This window comes from Gossypium raimondii, chromosome 10 (assembly GCF_025698545.1).
Source record: "Gossypium raimondii isolate GPD5lz chromosome 10, ASM2569854v1, whole genome shotgun sequence".
In the NCBI taxonomy this organism is placed as follows: domain Eukaryota; kingdom Viridiplantae; phylum Streptophyta; class Magnoliopsida; order Malvales; family Malvaceae; genus Gossypium; species Gossypium raimondii.
Genome location: NC_068574.1, coordinates 42590547 through 42609899, shown reverse-complemented (window position 1 = coordinate 42609899; position 19353 = coordinate 42590547). Strand labels below are relative to the sequence as shown.

Below are 19353 nucleotides of genomic sequence, written 5' to 3'. Positions count from 1 at the left end.
AATATATATATAAATATGAAAAAATAGTTGAAAGAAAATAAAGATGTTCATAAGAAAATAATAAATATACATATATAATTAAAAATAATTACATAAAAAAAATAATTACATCCTAAAAATTAACTAATTTTAAGAAAGATATAAAAAGAACTAAATTGAATTGCAAATAAAAAATTTGGGGCAAATCCGCAAATAAATAAAGCCAAAAGGACCACATTTGAACACGCAAATAATGTAGAGGGGTTGGAAGGGCAATTTTCCCTTCTCCTTTTTTAAAATCGTAGATAAGTAAAGAATAATCGAAAAAGAAAAAAAGAAAACAGTAAGCCACCTTTAAAAAACTGCCAATCGTTCTCCCCTTTTTTTATTGACTCTCCTCCCTCTTTAATGAATGGAGAGGCCTCTATTTATAGCTGAGCCTCCCCAAATCCAACGGTACAGATCAATTACATCAACGGCTAAGATTAAAGGGTATCTACAAATTAAATCTTTAAGATTACAAAATCATATCTTCTAAGATTGTATATGTTATATCTAAGATTGCATATATCAAATCTAAGATTGCATATATCATATCTAAGATTGCATATCATATCTAAGATTGAATATTCTCGAAAATTATGTTTCTATATGTGAGTCCGGCTAAAATTGGGTATTACAAAAGTATTATCACTTTTTTTGGTATTATATTTTCATGATTTATACAGATGTTTTCATGGATTTTCCCATCTATTTATTCCTTTTTATTCTCTCCTTACATTTGAACAAACAATAAAATTGAGTTCAAAATTCTAATATGCAAATGTTATTATTATGAGACTGCATTAGTACCAAAATTAAACTTAATAAATTTAATATTTTGTATGTAGATAGATCAAAATTCTATCAAAGCTATAATTATAGGGTTGTAGCTTCAATATGCTTTTGAAATGATTTTAATTAAAAGATTAAGATCTAAAAAGCAATAGCTTATCAATCTCATATGAATTGAGATTATAAGAGATAAATTTATATTAATAGTATTTTATATGAAGGAATTTATGTTAGTATTTTATATGAAGGTGATCAAAATTGTGTTAATCTCATAAGAATGCGATCAATAGCAATTTTTAATTTGTGTGTCCTTCTTACTATGAATAATTTGTTAGAATCAAGTAGATCAATGAATGTTAGGGAGTAAGTGCTAATTTTTTTTTTTACATATTATTGGTCAAAATGTAAGGTTCCAAGTGATTGGTTCAAGATATTATAGATCAACTAGAGACAGTCCACTGCTACTTTAAAATTGTGTTAAGAGCTATTTTGAAATTACATCAACTTGTCATTAGATTACCTGATGAGTCGACTCCTCCCAAAATTATAAACAATCCAAGGTTTTACCCATACTTCAAAGATTGTGTAGGAGTATAAGATGGAACTCATGTTTATTCATATGTTCCACCTAGAATTAAAGGGAAATTTTGTAGTCATAAAGGGGAACAACATAGAACATATTAGCTTCCATCATCTTTTATTTGAAATTTTACTATGCATTAGTTGGTTGGGAAGATATTGCACATGATTCTTGTATTTTAAGTGATGCACTTGCACATCTAAGAGGTTTTAAAATTTCAGAAGGTAACAATTATTATTAATAATTCATAATACTTTAAATAAATTAATAAAGTATTTAACTGTAATTACATCTTATAAACTTGTAGATAAATATTATCTTGTTGATGCTAGATGTGACATACAAAATGAAATTGTTTCTCTATATCATGGTGTTAAATATCATTTGAAAGAATTTACCGATCATCATCCAAAAATCTTAAGGAACTATTTAATCTTCATCATTCATCATTAAGAACTACTATTGAGTGAGCCTTTGGGATTTTGAAGAAATGTTTTCATGTGTTAGATATTGAGCCATTTTAGGATTTTCAAACACAAGTAATATATTGTTAGCTTGTTGTATAATTCATAATCATGTAATGAGAGTTTATCCTAATGATTCAATCAATCAAGGATTATTTGAGGAGGCCGAGTCTAATTTCATAATACCAACTCTTACATAGCGAAAAGAGAGAAGAAATTAGAGGATGGGCTATCAAAAGGGAGGAAATTGCACAAGTTATGTAGAATGATTATATGGCTAGAAGTGTTAGTTCAGTTTAGAAATTAGGTTGACTATTTTTATGTAAAATTTTTGTGGATATTGAAAATTTTATGTTTTAAGTTTGTTGGATTGTTATGAGATTTTAGTTAACTGTTCAATTAAAAATGATTTATCAAGACTTTTTATGGCTTACTTTGTTGTTGATTATTTTTATATCATTTTTAATGTAGCAATTGGCAAGGGTAAGTCAAACCATGAAGGGGGCACATTAAAACAATTTAGGTGGATAATGCCGATGGAACACATTTTCCTTGAAATACTTGTAGAGAAGGCTCAAAAAGGAATTAAACCATCTAATACTTTTAAAAATGTTAAGAATCATCTTAAGACGGTAAAAAACACTTGACAAATTATATGCAAAACTCAAGAAGATAGTGGATTCGGGTGCATAACATGAAGATAATAACATGTGACAATAGAACATATGAGGAAGCTGTGATGGTAAACTTTATATACTATTCTTTTAATATATTAAATTTTCATTTTACTTCTTATTATAATTATGTATTATTTCAAATAGGAAAACCTAAGGTATGCCCCATTTCTGAATAAAAAAAATTGAGTATTATGATGAGATGGTTGTAGTTGTTGGGAAAGACATGGCAACAGGGAGATTCGCTAGAACTTTCGCTTATATAAATTTGGATGATATTAATGATGCTTCTCCGAATTTTGAGATTGAAGAAAATGAAAAGGTTAGAACAAAAGTTTCTTCATTTGCTAGAGGATCAAAGCATAAAAGGAAAAATATACAAGAAAGTGTCGATGATGAGAACATTCAACTTATGACAAAACAACTTGGTGAGATTGCTAGTGCCATTAAAATAATTAATGAGGATAAAATCATTTCACATCTTTTTGGGGAAGTAATGTCAATCGAGAGATTTGACGAGGAATCTCTTTCTAATACTTTTGATTATCTCATGGAACACAAGCAACAAGCCAAAGCATTCTTAGCTAAAATTAAGAATCTTAAAAAAACTAAGCTTGAAAAATTCATTCAAAGTTAGATTATTTTAGCTGTGGGTTCTGAAAAATGTCTATGCTAGAGATTTGGATTCCAAATTTCTTTTGTATTGAGTACAATATCATCTCATTACATTCTAGGATTTGTTAAAACCTTTGTTGATGGGAGATTTAGGTCATGAACTTCTTTTGACCTTTGTTATAGGCTTTTAGAATTTGTTCAATTATGAATTATAATGGTATTTCTCATTACATTTGAGCATTTTAACTATGTGATTAAGTTATTTTATTCATAATTTGTATGCTTTATATGAAAACTCGGTGAAGATTTTTGTCTTTTGGGCTTTGTAAAGAGAAAATAAACAAATGATATTTTAAGAGATTTCAAAAACCCATTTTCAAAAAATAATTTTAGGAAATTTACTAAATAGTAGAAAATGTTTTGCACAAATTTAATCAAATATTAGAAAACATCATGTTTTCGAAAAATCTATCTATTTTAAGAATTCAATTTTTGAAAGTTATTTTCAATGAATCAAATAGGCCCTTATTTACTTAAATCTCACAATTTCCCATCAAAGACAATATTTAATAGCTTGCTAACCAGTATTACTCCAACTTTCTATTTGAATGAGTCGTAAGAATATGTGTGCTACTATTTAATAAACTAGGTTCAAATAGAAAGAACAAAAGGAAGGTTTTTTTTTTTTTTTTGGAGGGAGAGGGTCGAGGTGGAGGCAACTAGGGAGAAACAGAAGTGGAAAGTAAATTTTGAGGATCAAATTGAGATTATTAGTAAATTTTGAAGGTTAATTTTTTAAAATTATGATTAAATCTATATAATATGTATAAATTGAGAGCTAAATTTGTTATTATATTAATTTTTTAACTATCACATCACCCTCCCATAAGATATTTAATGGCACTTAACAAAAATGTACCAAAAAAAACACTCTTGATTAGTAGGGTGAGTGGGTGACAAAATTAAAAAAAATTGATAGTTGGGTAACCAAAAAAGAAAAGAGCAATAGTTAGGTGACCTGTGATGTTGTTTTTCCTATTTTATAATATATAAATAGTGGAAAACTGAGACCTATTTTTTTCTTTTTCAGATAGATCGCGGCCCGGTCCGATCATGCCCAGGTGAACTAATAACCCCAAAGCCACAAAGCCAGAACTAAAAGAAGCCCCCACAGATAAAAATGGACAAAGCAACGCCAACACCAGAATCTCCGCCAGTGTCGCCACCACAGCAGGCGGCGCTTCACCAAGACGACGCAGCTGATGACGATGAGAACGTGAAGCAATTGAAGGAATGCTCTGCTCTCTACTTATCCTTGCAAGTTAATAAAATATCCCTTCTCTTTCCATCGTTAAACCATAATCTAAAACCTTAGTTAAACCCTTTTCTATTTTCACTGCAATTTATTTATTTTGTTTTGGCAGGATTGTCTTATTAAGAGCAACAGGAATTGGAAATCTTGTCAAATGGGTATGCTTTAAATTCTTTGATTTTCTTGTTTCTATTAAAACCCAGTTAATATACTTGGCTCTTTGACCATTTTCTTTTTTTAAAAATAGAGGTTCAAGCTTTGAAGGCATGCAATGAAAGGAGGAAAAAATAGCTGTGGGAAATGAAATTTTTAAGTTGTAAGGATGATGAAATTACTTCAAAAATTCACAAATTCAGAACTTTTTTTTTAATGTTGATTTGGCTGAGAAATGTAATGCAACAACCCTTAATAGACTTCATTTTTCTTGATCTTGAACAAAAGATCCTATTGAATGCTTAATTCTTCCATAGTCATTGTCTTGCATTAAATCTTAAAAATTTTCAATTAAAATCAACATTTGAAAGATATATGCACAACATGAACTCTATATATCCGTTGTAGTGGAATCATTTGACATATGCAATGAGGATACTACTGCATATACTGTATTATCTCTAGTTTTCTATGTGCAAACTTATATTTTTGTTTAACTGTGATTCTTCTTCTTTCCTTCATATGAGCTTTATCATAGACAATGTCAATGGATCAACCTCGTCCTCGCTCCAAAGAAAAACTATCTTCTCTTTTAAAAGTTAAAAGCTGCAACAACGTTACTCTAGCCAGTGAGGAAATGTTCTTCTTGCCACTCTCTCATGTTGCACTTCTTGTATATGAAAAAGTTAAAATGATCAAGAGATCTAATGATCAATGAGAAAATTGTCATACTAGGAGGGGGAAGATACAAATATCAGAATCATGATGCAAGTGACATGGATGGTGGCCTTTTATTGTTTAGATAGGCCTTGTTCCATGGAGAAATGCAAACAACTACTCATGCAGCATGATAAATGGTCCAATGGTTTGCATTAAATGCCTAAAAATCATGGCCAATTGAGCTTCTTTCAGAGTCTGTTAGGTGAAACGTCGGAATCTTCTGATTTGTGATGCTAGAAGCGTGATGAATGCTAATGTTCATTTGCTGCATAAGTATGATGGACATGCAGAGGATAAGGCAAGTACTAAGTACGTGTGGAAACTCGAAGAAATGGCTTAGGTTACTGGAAGAAAAATTAAGAGATTATTGTAAACTGTTATCTGTCATCGAAGTAAATATTGCAAATCGAAGTCTTTATTGTTGCCCGGACCAAGTCCAATGATTAATTTCATTCACACCCTTTGCTCTGAATCTGTAAATTTTTTGCTCATCTTCTATTTGCCTCAGCTGATAGGTGATGAGGTATACTGATACTCTTACTTGAAGTGACACAAACAATACGTTTATTATTAAGTTCACCTTCTCTAAAATTTCACTAAGCATAAAGCAAGCACCTTAAGGGGATTAAGTGGTTGGTTTTTCCTTTAATTGGCCTCAAATATTACTAAAATGACAGAGCAATGCACCAAATGCACCAGTCTCAGTTTACATGGACGCCTAAGACTGACAAATCTACCAATTAGCTTGCTGATCTTAAGCTGATTCAACATGAAGATGTTTGATTACAAGCAACAAAAGCATAACATCTGAATGACTTCATAGGCTCCGCAAAGTCAGAAATGATTTCTAAGGAACAGCTTGGTTACCGGTTGCGTGACAAGCTGCTCATCAGATCTCCGAGCTTATTTCATATAAGTCTGCCTGAAAATTTTACTTTTCATGTATCATTAAATCATAAACAGATGCATATTGAAAGGGGGACTCGTACACTCGAGAACAATAAAAACTCACATGGTAATTTACAGCTCCATGGGGAACCCCAAAAACAGGAAAACTAGCCTGATCTCCACAACCAGTACAGTCTTGGAACTCTTGTTGACAGATCTTGTCATAGACTCTGGTGCTTTGCATCCTGTATAAACTTTTTCAACTTATTAATTAACAAGTATGATCCATCCAAGTAGAACAGAGTAAATTGTACATGGAAACAGAGATCTAAAGTTCATGTCTCAGTCTAACAACTCAAGCATCAAGCAAGCATGTCATCCAATCATCCACAAACAGCAGTTTATAGCTCTAGCTTCAAATGGCAAAGCTCTATCTATCATTAAAAAGGCATGAAAGAGATTACCATCAGATCAGCACTTTTAATTTTACACCAAAAGCAGTGATTCAAGCTTGCAGATGATGAAAGAAAATTCGCAAAATCACACTAAGTCTAATCAAAGTAAAAATTCATTGCTATGTTGATTTTTGTCGTATATGGTGCAAACTCCATGCTATATTCATGAATCAACAGAACATTGTATCATTAAATATACTATAGCACCAAGGAACTAAATAGTAAATAAAACCTCAGAGAAAGAAAAGATTCATTGCCAGTTTGCACTCATTTTGTACAAAGCAAATGCATGAGTATTCTGTACCCGCAAAAATGAAAAAAGAAAAAGAAAAACGGGTTGTTACTTGAGGTCTAAGCTATCACTTCATTGGCTGCAATCTTTAAATTGATGAAGCATATACTAGTTTCAGGATGATATTACAGTACCTGGAAATTCGCTTTCCTTTTGCAACAGTATAGAGAGAAATAAAGCACCGGGTATAAGCGATTGCATTGAAACTTGCGCGAGTCTGGCTTAATCTAGTTTCTTCAAGACGTTTAACTTTCTGGTTGTTAAAATCTATTACCTTCTTGGTCAAATACAATATTTGTCCACTGCTCAAAAGAGCCTTTGGTAGATACGAATTGGTTACAACTATTACCTCATTGTACAACATCAATATTTCTCCATTGCTCAAAACAACCATTGGTTGATAGGAATCGTAGCCAAATCCCTATGGGTACAACAAATATTGAACAACAAACTGTTTGGTCCAAGACTCCTTGACACCATACTCCTTCATAACCCAAATCTCAAATAGCTCCGAAATCACGAGGTGAATTATAAACAGACAACCTCCTAGCACTCCAGTCGTTGTGTCTCCAGATTCTTTATCCAATTTGATGAAGTTGGTTCAGCATGCAGCAAACTCGACAACATGCAGGCCATGAAGACCAAGACATGCAGGAGCTGCTGATGCAAGCTTATTTTGTTTATTTTGTAATTTCTAGTCAATGAAATGTAATCTTAGTTCATTTCTAACTAAGTTAGATTGTTGACTGATGTAATTAGCTTATGTATGAGCTGTAAACACAACTTTGTATAGGTTTACAAGCTAAAATTTCAAGTTTCCATGTAATTAGTGGGAGTAGGTGATGTTTAGGTAATTACTTGCTGTTTTTGACAAGCTTAGTGCTTGTTTTATGTATTGGCATTATGCCATTATTCAATTAGATGAATGAAGTTCAGTTTGTTCATCATTTTTTTCCTCTTCATTTTTTCTTAGCTTTTCTTCCTTTCTTCTGCTCGAATTCTCTTGTTTGCTCAGCAAGTCTCGAGACTTGCTCGACAAGTCTGTGCTGAGTCTGTTAGTTTCAGTTACAGCACCAACAATTGGTATCTAGAGCCTATTTCTTAAGGGATCAGTTATACAAATACATGGCTTCATCAAGCTTTTCACCAGCTGCACCTCAAGTCTTCAATGGAGAAGGCTATCACATATGGGTGGTCAAAATGAAGACATACCTGCAGGCATACGATCTGTGGGAGGTGGTCAACTCAGATGTTGAACCAGAACCACTTAGAGGCAATCCAACAAAGGGCTCGGATCAGCAAAGATGTCGATGAGAGGACCAAGAGGCACAAAGCCATGTCTTGCATCCAGAACTCAGTGTCTGATGTGATTTTCACAAGGATTATGGCCTGTGAATCACCAAAATAGGCCTGGGACAAGTTGCAGGAAGAGTTTCAAGGGACAGAGAGGACAAGGCAGCAACAGTTGTTGAACTTGAGGAGAGATTTCGAGAATTTGAAGATGAAGGAAGAAGAAACTGTCAAGCAATATTCTGACAGGATTATGGCTGTGGTTAACAGCATCAGGCTCCTTGGAGAGCAGTTCAATGAAGCTAGGATAGTGGAGAAGGTTATAGCAACTCTGCCTGAGAGGTATGAGGCAAAAATCTCATCTCTCGAGGACTCAAGGGATCTATCCACCATCTCCCTGACAGAGTTGATCAATGCTCTATATGCTCAAGAGCAGAGGAGGGCAAGCAGACTGGAGGAGCACCAAGAAGGTGCCTTTCAGGCAAGAACAAATACTGCCTACAAAGGCAAGAAGGCTTGGAGAGACAAACCTAAGAATGATGCTGCAAGGAGAGATGGTCAGACTTGCAAGCACTGCAGAAGGGTTGGTCATCCAGAAGAAAAGTGATGGTTTAATCCAGAAACTGTATGTCAGCATTGTAAGAAGAAGGGTCATGTTGAGAGAGTCTGCAAGAGTAAGACCAAATCGAGGCAGAATCAGTTTCAACAGATGAAAGCTGAGGCTCGAGTAGCTAAAGAGGACAGTGACCAAGAGGAGCAAGTCTTTACTGTGTCATGCTCAGCTGCTCAGGAAAGGTCCTCATCTGGTTGGCTCCTAGACAGTGGATGCACCAACCACATGACACCTGATGCTGCAATCTTCAAGTCTTTAGACGTAAGCTGCAGAACTAAAGTCAAGATAGGAAATGGTCATTTTATTCAAGTCAAGGCAAGGGTGATGTCGATATGCACCCTTACAGTACCAAAGTGATTTCAAATGTGTTGTTGGTGCTCAAATTGATGAAAACCCGCTTTCAAGATAGCTCGCTTGTTGGAAAAAGGTTATTCATTGTGTTTAAAGACCACCAGTGCCAAATCAGTGATCCAAGTGGATCCAAACTGATGGCAGTCCCTATGGCTGATAAGAGCTTTGTGGTTGATCGACAAAGAAGTCGACATCGCCTACACAACCACATCGATGAATCCAAGTCAGGCATCAAAGATCGACATGCCAACTTCGGATCGATGGTCTGAATGGTCGAGAGGACTGGCTGAAAATTTCATCAACTCAGTGGACCATGATGATGTATGTAAAGTATGTCAACTAGGAAAGCAGGCCAGACTCCCATTTTCCTCGAATCAAGCCTGGAGAACCTCTGAAAAACTCCAACTGGTGCATACTGATGTGTGTGGCCCTATGAAGACTGAGTCATTAAGTGGAAACAGGTATTTTATACTGTTCATTGATGATTTTTCAAGATATTAATGGATTTACTTCTTAAAACAAAAATCAGAGGTGGCCTCAGTGTTTTGGAAGTTCAAGACTGCTTCTGAGACTGAAACAGGCTGCAAGCTGAAGACCATAAGGTCTGATAATGGGACTGAGTACACCTCAGCTCAGTTCCAAGCCTTCTGTGATAAGGCAGGCATCAAACATCAACTTACCAACACATATACACCTCAGCAGAATGGTGTAAGTGAAAGGAAGAATAGGAGTTTGATGGATATGGCCAGATGCTTGATGATTCAGAAGAATCTGCCTAAAGCACTATGGGCAGAAGCAGTTAACACTGCAACATACATTCAAAATAGACTTCCAACCAAGGCTTTGGTTCAGCAGACTCCATTCGAGGCCTGGTTTGGCTTCAAGCCATCACTGGTTCATCTGAAGGTCTTTGGATGCATCTGTTATGCACATGTACCTGCTGTTAAAAGGGACAAATTGTCTGAAAAAGCTCAACCTGGTGTACTGATGGGCTACAGCACTGTTAAGAAAGGCTATAGGATCTTGGATCCTTCAACAAACAAGGTGTCAGTTAGCAGGGATGTGGTTTTTGATGAAAGGTCATGTTGGAACTGGGAAAGACATGAACCTGAAGAAGTTTCTGAAGAACTAGCAATGCACCAAGCCGAGCTGCACTAAAATGTTCCAGAAATGGACATTGATGATGAACCAGTCAGAGGAACAAGGCCATTGACTGAGATTTATGAAAGGGCTCATGTAGCCATAGCTGAACCAAGCAACTTTGAAGAGGCTGAGGCTCAGCAAGGGTGGAAGCAGGTAATGGCCGAGGAGATCAAGATGATTGAGAAGAACCGCACTGGAATTGGTTGAAAGGCCACCAAAAGGAAGGTGATTGGGGTGAAATGGGTGTACAAAGTCAAGCACAATGCTGATGGAACCTTGAACAAACTGAAAGCAAGGCTAGTTGTCAAGGGGTTCAGTCAGAAGTATGGCTTGGACTACCTGGAGACCTTTGCACCAGTGGCCAGGCTCGACACCATCAGACTAGTGATTGCCTTAGCAGTACAGCTCGAATGGAAAATCCATCAACTTGATGTGAAATCAGCCTTTCTGAATGGTTTCTTAGATGAAGACATCTATGTTGAACAACCACAAGGGTTTGAAATAGCTAGTAGAGAGCATATGGTCTACAAACTGAAGAAGGCCCTATATGGATTAAAACAGGCTCCAAGGGCCTGGTACAGCAGAATCGATGGCTACTTGACTGATCTGGGATTTGATCGAAGCAAGAGTGAGCCAACACTGTATGTCAAGAAACAAGGGACACAAACACAACTCATTGTGTCCCTGTATGTTGATGACCTTCTGGTGACAGGAGGAGATCGAGCAGTGCTAGCTGAGTTCAAGATCAAGATGCAGGAAGTGTTTGAAATGTCTGATCTTGGGGAGATGTCCTATTTTCTTGGAATAGAGGTGTCTCAAGTACAGAATGAGATATTTCTAAGCCAGAGAAGCTTTGCCACAAAGATTCTGACCAAGTTCTCCATGCAAAATAGCAAGGCAACTAAAACACCTGTTGCTGTTGGAGAAAAACTATCGAGCCAAGGTGATTTTGAGAAGGTATGTGAAACAACCTACAAGAGTCTAGTTGGTTGCTTGCTATACTTGACTGCCACTAGACCAGACATCATGTATGCTGTGGGATTGCTCTCAAGGTTCTTGCATTGCTGCAATGAGAAGCATTTCCAAGCTGCAAAGAGAGTGCTGAGATATGTCAAAGGCACTTTAAACTATGGTTTGAAGTATAGCAAAGAAGGAAATCTGAAGCTGGTTGGGTACACTGATAGTGACTGGGCTGGCTCGATAGATGACATGAAAAGCACCTCAGGGTATGCTTTTAACCTTGGTTCAGCCATGTTTTGCTTGGAGCTCAAGAAGCAAAGTCTAGTGGCTCAATCCATCAAGCAGCGAGTATGTGGCAGCAGAAGTGTCATCAACCAAGCCATATGGCTAAGGAAAATCTTGGTGACTTGAATGTGCATCAAGAGGAAGCTACCGAGATCTTCTGTGACAACCAATCATAGTAGCAATTGCTAGAAATCCAGTGTTCCATGGAAGAACAAAGCATTTCAGCATCAAGTTACATGTTGTTCGAGAAATGGAGCAAGCTTAGGAAGTAAAGCTGATCCACTGTAATTCAGAGGATCAACTTGCAGACATTTTAACCAAAGCCCTTAGTGTCACAAGGTTCGAATGTCTAAGAAAGAAACTAGGTGTTCGCTCCATGCAAACCAAGGAGGAGTGATGAAGTTGGTTCAGCATGCAGCAAACTCGACAACATGTAGGCCATGAAGACCAAGACATGCAGGAGCTGCTGATGCAAGCTTATTTTGTTTATTTTGTAATTTCTAGTCAATGAAATGTAATCTTAGTTCATTTCTAACTAAGTTAGATTGTTGACTGATGTAATTAGCTTATGTATGAGCTGTAAACACAACTTTGTATAGGTTTACAAGCTAAAATTTCAAGTTTCCATGTAATTAGTGGGAGTAGGTGATGTTTAGGTAATTACTTGCTGTTTTTGACAAGCTTAGTGCTTGTTTTATGTATTGGCATTATGCCATTATTCAATTAGATGAATGAAGTTCAGTTTGTTCATCATTTTTTTCCTCTTCATTTTTTCTTAGCTTTTCTTCCTTTCTTCTGCTCGAATTCTCTTGTTTGCTCAGCAAGTCTCGAGACTTGCTTGACAAGTCTGTGTTGAGTCTGTTAGTTTCAGTTACAGCACCAACACAATTCTTAAAAATGATCAGGGGGTGGAACTATCCGAAACCGCTCAGTATCAAAGTCAAAAGAATTTATGAATTCACCACCAAGAGAAGATTTCGACCAGTGAAGGGCTCCATTCAAGAAAGCATTGAAAGGTAAAGAAACAGAGCCAGTAGGTGTATTTCCTATGCTTCTCCATGAACCACTCCCAATGGTGTATATTTCAGCCGTTGGGTAATTCAATTCAAGTGTAGGATAATAGCTTTGCAAAAGTTTGTATTGATTTGTGGCAATTGAATAACCAAGCCCCCAAAAATGACTCATGCACCTATCCTTATAAGTTGTTGAATAGTGATAAATTCACCCAAAATTGGGTTACACACATAGAAAGGGTCATCTTTTTTGGGTCCAACTAAACAAAGCAAACCATTGCAAGCACTCACATCAGAAATATTCCAAGTCAGTTAATTAGATTTGGGTGTAAATTTGAGTCTGGAGACCTGGAAATGTGCACCATCGACATCAATGTGGGATAAGTGTGTAAGTACAAATCTCCGGTGAAAAAAATCTCGAACACATGAACGAAACTCGAACAGAAAAAGAAGAAACAGGACAAAACTCCAAGGCGTATATCAAGTCACTATATTTAAGGTTATATTCGCCCCCACCTATTTTCGGTGTGCAAATGAGTTCCAAGCAAATTAATCTCGAGGATACAATGAAGCCAATGACTATTTGCGTTTTGCACTGACGAGAATAGCCCACTACACATTGAATAATGTATGACAAGAAACTCAATTTCTATAAAAGATTTCTGTAGTAATACTTTATAAAATAATCTAAATATTATAACTATTCATAGAAACATCTTTCAATAGGTGTTTTTCTAAATAATAATGTCTTTAAAATAAACACATAATTATTCATTTAATATTATAACTATTCAAATGATATTATTTAAATAGTTATAATTCTTTTTCAAAAAATCAAATAATATAACTTTTGATTAATTACATCCATTCATTTATAATTATTGGAACACTATAAATATTTGAAAATGTTCCAACAATCTCCCATCACTTTCAAAATATTTTGAATTTTAATACTCTTGGAAATCAATTTGCATAAATGAAGGTATCTTACGATTGAACCTTCACTTAGTGAAAACATGTTAAAGTTAATCGAAATTGTATGGTAGACTAAGCTTTGAACCAACTATTCCATTTGATTAACCAAACACATCTCACACAATGATTTCAACATCGGTCAATGCATAGTATCTAGGGACACTATTATGGACATGTGTCTATGTCCTATTTTCATGAGTGTTGTTAGAGCCAAGCCCTTGAGCTCCTAGAAGCGACCATACTTCCATTCACATAGGTAGATCCCATCAAGAGTGTTCCCGTAATTATAACGCTTTAACATATTTATGTTATGGGTCCATTAAGAATACATTACTCATCATTCCCTTATCATTACGGGTACCTAGCACTTTAATCTTAGGATGGATTTATTTATAGTGCTAACAGTCACATACTAATGATGTACTTTGTCTCATCCTTCCCTTATCATTAAGCGTTGAGTCGAGTTTCCATCATGGGTGACTCTAATTAATGGGCTTGAGTCTCATCCCTTTTGAAGTCCTTTTTACTGCATCTCTAGCAAGACTTTTTGTCAAAGGATCCACCAAATTTTCACTTGACCTCACATAATTAATAGTGATCACTCCATTAAAAATTAATTGTCGGACATAACTATGTCTTAATCCAATGTGTTTAGACTTTCCATTATATACTTGACTATATGCTTTTGCTAGAGTAGTCTCACTATCACAACGGATATAAATAGGTGAAATTGGCTTAGGCCATAAAGGTACATCATAAAGCAAATTTCTTAATCAGTCTGCTTCTTTAGATGCAGCAGCTAATGCAATAAATTCTGCTGCCATGGTGGAATCAATAATACATGTTTGTTTCTTGAAACCCCAAGAAATGACTCCTCCACCAAGAATGAAGATCCATCCACTAATAGATGCATGATCGTCAAACTTGCAATCCAACTAGTATCTGAATACCCTTCTAAAACTGGAGGACATCCATTATAACACAATCCATAGTTAATAGTTTTCTTTAAGTACCTAAGTACTCTATTCAAAGCTTGCCATTGCAAACTACTTGGATTACTTGTGTACCTACTCAATTTTCCAACTGCATATGCAATATCTGGTCTTGTACAAGTCATGTACATAAGACAACCAATTAAACTTACATATTTCTATTGATCAATTTTCCTACCAGCATTAGATACTAATTTTATTTGAGGATCCATGGGTGTAGATGCTAGTATACAGTTGAAAAGATCAAACTTTTTAAGCACATTTTCAATGTAATGTAATTGTAATAAAGCTATAGTGATTTCATCTCGTGTTATTTTAATCCCAAGAATAACATCTGCTATACTCATATCCTTCATAGCAAAGTTGTTTGACAAGAATTTCTTTGTGTTTTCTATTTGTTCCAAATCTGTGCCAAAAATGAGCATGTCATCTACATATAAGCAAATTATGACACCTTTTCCATTTTCAAATTTGTTATATATGCATTTATAGGATTCATTTATTTTATAACCATTAGCGAAAACAACCTTGTCAAACTTTTGGTGCCATTGTTTTGGTGCTTGTTTAAGTCCATATAAAGATTTAACAAGCTTACATACCTTATGCTCTTGTCCTGGAACAACAAATCCTTCCAGTTGTTCCATGTACACTTTCTCTTCCAATTCACCATTTAAAAATGTAGTTTTAACATCCATTTGGTGAACAACCAAATTATATATAGAGGTACATGATGTTAAGAGTCTAATTGTAACAATTCTTGCTACTGGAGCATAGGTATCAAAGTAATCAATACCTTGTTTTTCTGTAAAACCTTTGGCTACCAACCTTGCTTTAAATTTATCAATGGTTCCATCGACCTTCAATTTTTTTTTAAAGATCCATTTACAACCTATTGGTTTGGAACCTAGTGGAAGATCAACTAAGATCCAAGTTTGATTTCTCATTATTAATCCATCTCATCATTTATTGCTTCTTTCCAAAAAGCAGAGTCTTGAGATTTGATTGCCTCTTCAAATGTAATAGGATCAGACTTTGTATTATAACAATAAGGTATCTTATTGCATATACTTTCACCTTTTCCTTCTACAAGAAACACAATGAAATCTGGTTCAAAATCTTTGACCTTTTTAATCCTCTTACATCTTCTTAATTCTTGACAAGATTCATCATTATTATCAATTTGTTCCAATGGAATTTCATTCTCATTTGAAGAATGAATCAATTGTTGTGGCTATAATTGTCTTGATATAGAATTAAATCTATTTTCATCAAAAATAGCATCTCTTAATTCAATAACAATATTAATTGAAATTGAATCATTTGGTTCAATTACCATGAACCTATATGCCTTACTATTATGTGCATAACCTATAAATATGCATTCAATTCCTCTTTCACCTAACTTTTTACGTTTAGGTGTTGGAACTTTGACAATAGTTCTACAACCCCAAACCTTCAAATAATTAAGGTTTAGTTTCTTTTTCTTTCGTTGTTCATAAAGGGTTATTTTAGTTTCCATATTAGGAACTCTATTCAATATATGACAAGCTGTTAGAACAGCTTCTCCTCAAGAACCTTATCCAAGACCTGAATATGATAACATTGAATTTACCATTTCAGTCAAGACTCTATTTTTTCTTTCAGCTACACCATTTTGTTGTGGTGTGTAAGGGGCTGAAACTTGATGGACAATTCCAGTGAATTCAAAATAACTTGGATTATAGTATTATCCACATTTATCCGATCTTAAGCACTTGATAAATGATTCACACTGAAGTTCAACTTCAGATTTATAAACTTTAAATTTATCAAGCGCTTCATCTTTTGAATACAATAAATATACATAACAATATCTAGAACAATCATCAATAAAAGAAACAAAATATTTCTTTCCACCTAATGTAGGAGTATTATGCATGTCACATAAATCACTATGTATCCAATCAAGCAATTTTGTTTTCTCTTTAACCTTAGGGAAAAGGGTTTCTTGTAATTTTAGTCAACATACATGTATTGCATTTTTCAATATTATTATTAAAAACAGAATTAAATCTAACTTATACATGTTATTCAATTTTCTATAATTCAAATGACCTAATCTATAATGACACAAACAAAAGATTCAACCATATAAGTAGAAGTAGTATTTTATTCTTATTAATAATATTGAGTTTGAACATACTCTCATACATATACCCTTCCCCACAAAAATTCCTCCCTTAAACAAAATAAACTTATCTGCCTCAAAAAAAAGTTTGAAACCAAACTTATTCAACAGACTTCCAAACACTAAATTATTCCTAACTTCTGGTACATAATATACATCATTTAAGGTTAAAACCTTTCCAGAAGTTAATTGTAGTTCAACAGACCTTTTGCCTTTCATTGCTGCGGTGGAAGAATTTCCCATGTACAAGACATTGTCATTTTCACATTGTGTGAACTTTGTGAACATGCTTTTGTCTTTGCACACATGTTTGGTTGCTCCGGTATCAATCCACCATGTATTATCATCTTGTGCCATATTAATTTCACATATCATTGCTACGAACTTTTCGTTATTATCAACCTTAGAAGATGATTTATTCTTTAAACATTGACATTCATTCTTGAAATGTCCTGGCTTTTCACAATGATAGCATGAGTCCTTTTGTTTCTTTTTGAACTTAGGTGCTCTATCAGTCTGTTTGAACTTTCTCTTGAATGGTTTAGTAGTCTGTACTTCCACCGTAACATGCACTTTGGCATTTTCAGAATTTAGCTTCTGATATTGTTTTTGATATTCTTCTTCAATACGAATATGATTTGCCAAAGCCTTAAGAGATATTTCCTCTTTCTTATGTTTTAGACTTCTTTTAAAGTCTTTCCAAGATGGAGGAAGTTTGTCTATTATGGAGGATACGATAATCATTTCATCCATTTTCATAACATATTGCTTGAATTGATTTAACATCTTTTCAATATCACAGAATTGTTCCATAACAAAACGACCATCAACCATTTGATAATTATTGAAACAAATGACAATAAATTTTTTACTTGTAACATCTTCGGTCATGTATCTTGTCTCCAATTTGTTCCATAATTCTTTAGCAGTGACCTCATTTTGGTAGGTGTCGAACAAACCATCAGATAAACTATTAAATATGTGGCCCATGCACATGTAATCAGCAATGTCCCATTTTTGTCTTTCTCGGGTTGCAGCAACAGATTCGTTATCATTCTCTTCAAGTCTTAGAGTATCCAAAACATAAATAATCTTCAAAGTTGATAATAAGAAGTGCCTCATTTTCTGCCATCATCGAAAATTTCCACCATCAAACCGATCAAGTTTGACAAAGTTGGAAGCCAACTCCCTTAGTGTTCCACTTTCATGTGTTATGGTAGCCATCATGAATTATATAACCTTAAAATTTTTAGTACAAATCTCCGGTGAAGAAAATCTCGAACACACGAACGAAACTCGAATAATAAAAGAAGAAATAGGACAAGGCTCCAAGGCGTGTATCAAGTCACTATCTTTAAGGTTATATTCACCCCCACCTATTTTTGGTGTGAAAATGAGTTCCAAGCAAATTAACCTCGAGGATACAATGAAGCCAATGACTATTTGCGTTTTGCACTGACAAGAATAGCCCACTACACACTGAACAATGTATGACAAGAAACTCAATTTCTATAAAAGATTTCTGCAGTAATACTTTATAAAATAATCTAATAATATTAGAAAATGAAGGAAGGAAAGAAAAAAATATTAGAATTTGTTGGTGTGATTTCCAAATGAAATCTCATTCCTATTTATAGGAATTTTCATGTCTCTTCATAGAGACATCTTTCAATATGTGTCTTTCTCAATAATAATGTCTTTAAAATAAACACATAATTATTCATTTAATATTATAACTATTCAAATAATATTATTTAAATAGTTATAATTCTTTTTCAAAAAATCAAATAATATAACTTTTGATTAATTACACCTATTCATTTATAGTTAATTGGAACACTATAAATATTTGAAAATGTTCCAACAAAGTGGATCCTCTTTCAAGATTTTTGGGGTGGCATAATGTTGATTAAAATGTAAAGGGGTGATGTTGAAAGGTGGAGCCATGCAAATTCAGGATAAAAAATGAAAGAGATGAACCTATTTCAAACATACCTGCAATGGAGAAGGGAATTGATGGGAAGCCTTGAGAGAATGTCTAAGATTAGATGGTGTGGGAGTTGAAACAATCTGTAAATCTTTGTTGTAGGTTCATGTCTGTAGCTTGTTGGTCCCATTGCTCCTTTCTTTCAGCCTCACATTTTCTTATATTTTCTTTCGACTTGAAATGTTTTGAACTTTAATCTTAAGACACTGACTATCAAGTAAGAAGCTTGAAATGGTTTTGTTACATAATATTTCTCCTCTCTTCTTGATAGGAATATTGGGGTACTTATACATATGGTTACAAGCACAATTACAGCTCACAGCAGAGCCCCACTACTTTTTCTTGATTCCATTACCTCCAATACTGACATTTTCTGTCCTTAGTATTGACATTCTTTGTGAACTTCAGACCTGCTGGGCACGTGTCTACGAGAGCACGCAGTCCTTTCTGTTTCAAGGACTAACATCCTGAGTGGGCTCCATACCTGTTGAACATGTGTCAGGGTGACCTGCAGGGCATGTGGTCATATCTGCGCACTCCTTAGGTGTGTGTTAACTGAGGCCGTGGCTTTCCCTAGGCTCCTGCATGCTCAAACAACGAGCTGTGCTCGC

The 19353-nt window shown here is 34.7% G+C and overlaps 1 protein-coding gene and 1 pseudogene across 2 annotated transcripts; one reads left to right on the top strand and one right to left on the bottom strand.

Annotated features, from left to right (window-relative positions):
* The first annotated feature begins 4226 nt into the window (after window positions 1-4226).
* Window positions 4227-5803, top strand: LOC105778088 (uncharacterized). 2 transcript variants are annotated; one of them, XM_052621832.1, is made up of 3 exons: window positions 4227-4467; window positions 4571-4616; window positions 5150-5803. In XM_052621832.1, exons 1-3 carry the CDS (start codon window positions 4327-4329, stop codon window positions 5212-5214), a joined length of 252 nt encoding a protein of 83 aa, XP_052477792.1. In that variant the 5' UTR covers window positions 4227-4326; the 3' UTR covers window positions 5215-5803. The 2 variants fall into 2 exon arrangements, with proteins under 2 accessions (XP_052477792.1, XP_012457134.1); XM_012601680.2 differs by lacking the exon at window positions 5150-5803 and adding an exon at window positions 4706-4917.
* A 75-nt stretch (window positions 5804-5878) lies between these two features.
* Window positions 5879-18872, bottom strand: LOC105778087 (F-box protein At3g07870-like; annotated as a pseudogene).
* Window positions 18873-19353: the final 481 nt, after the last annotated feature.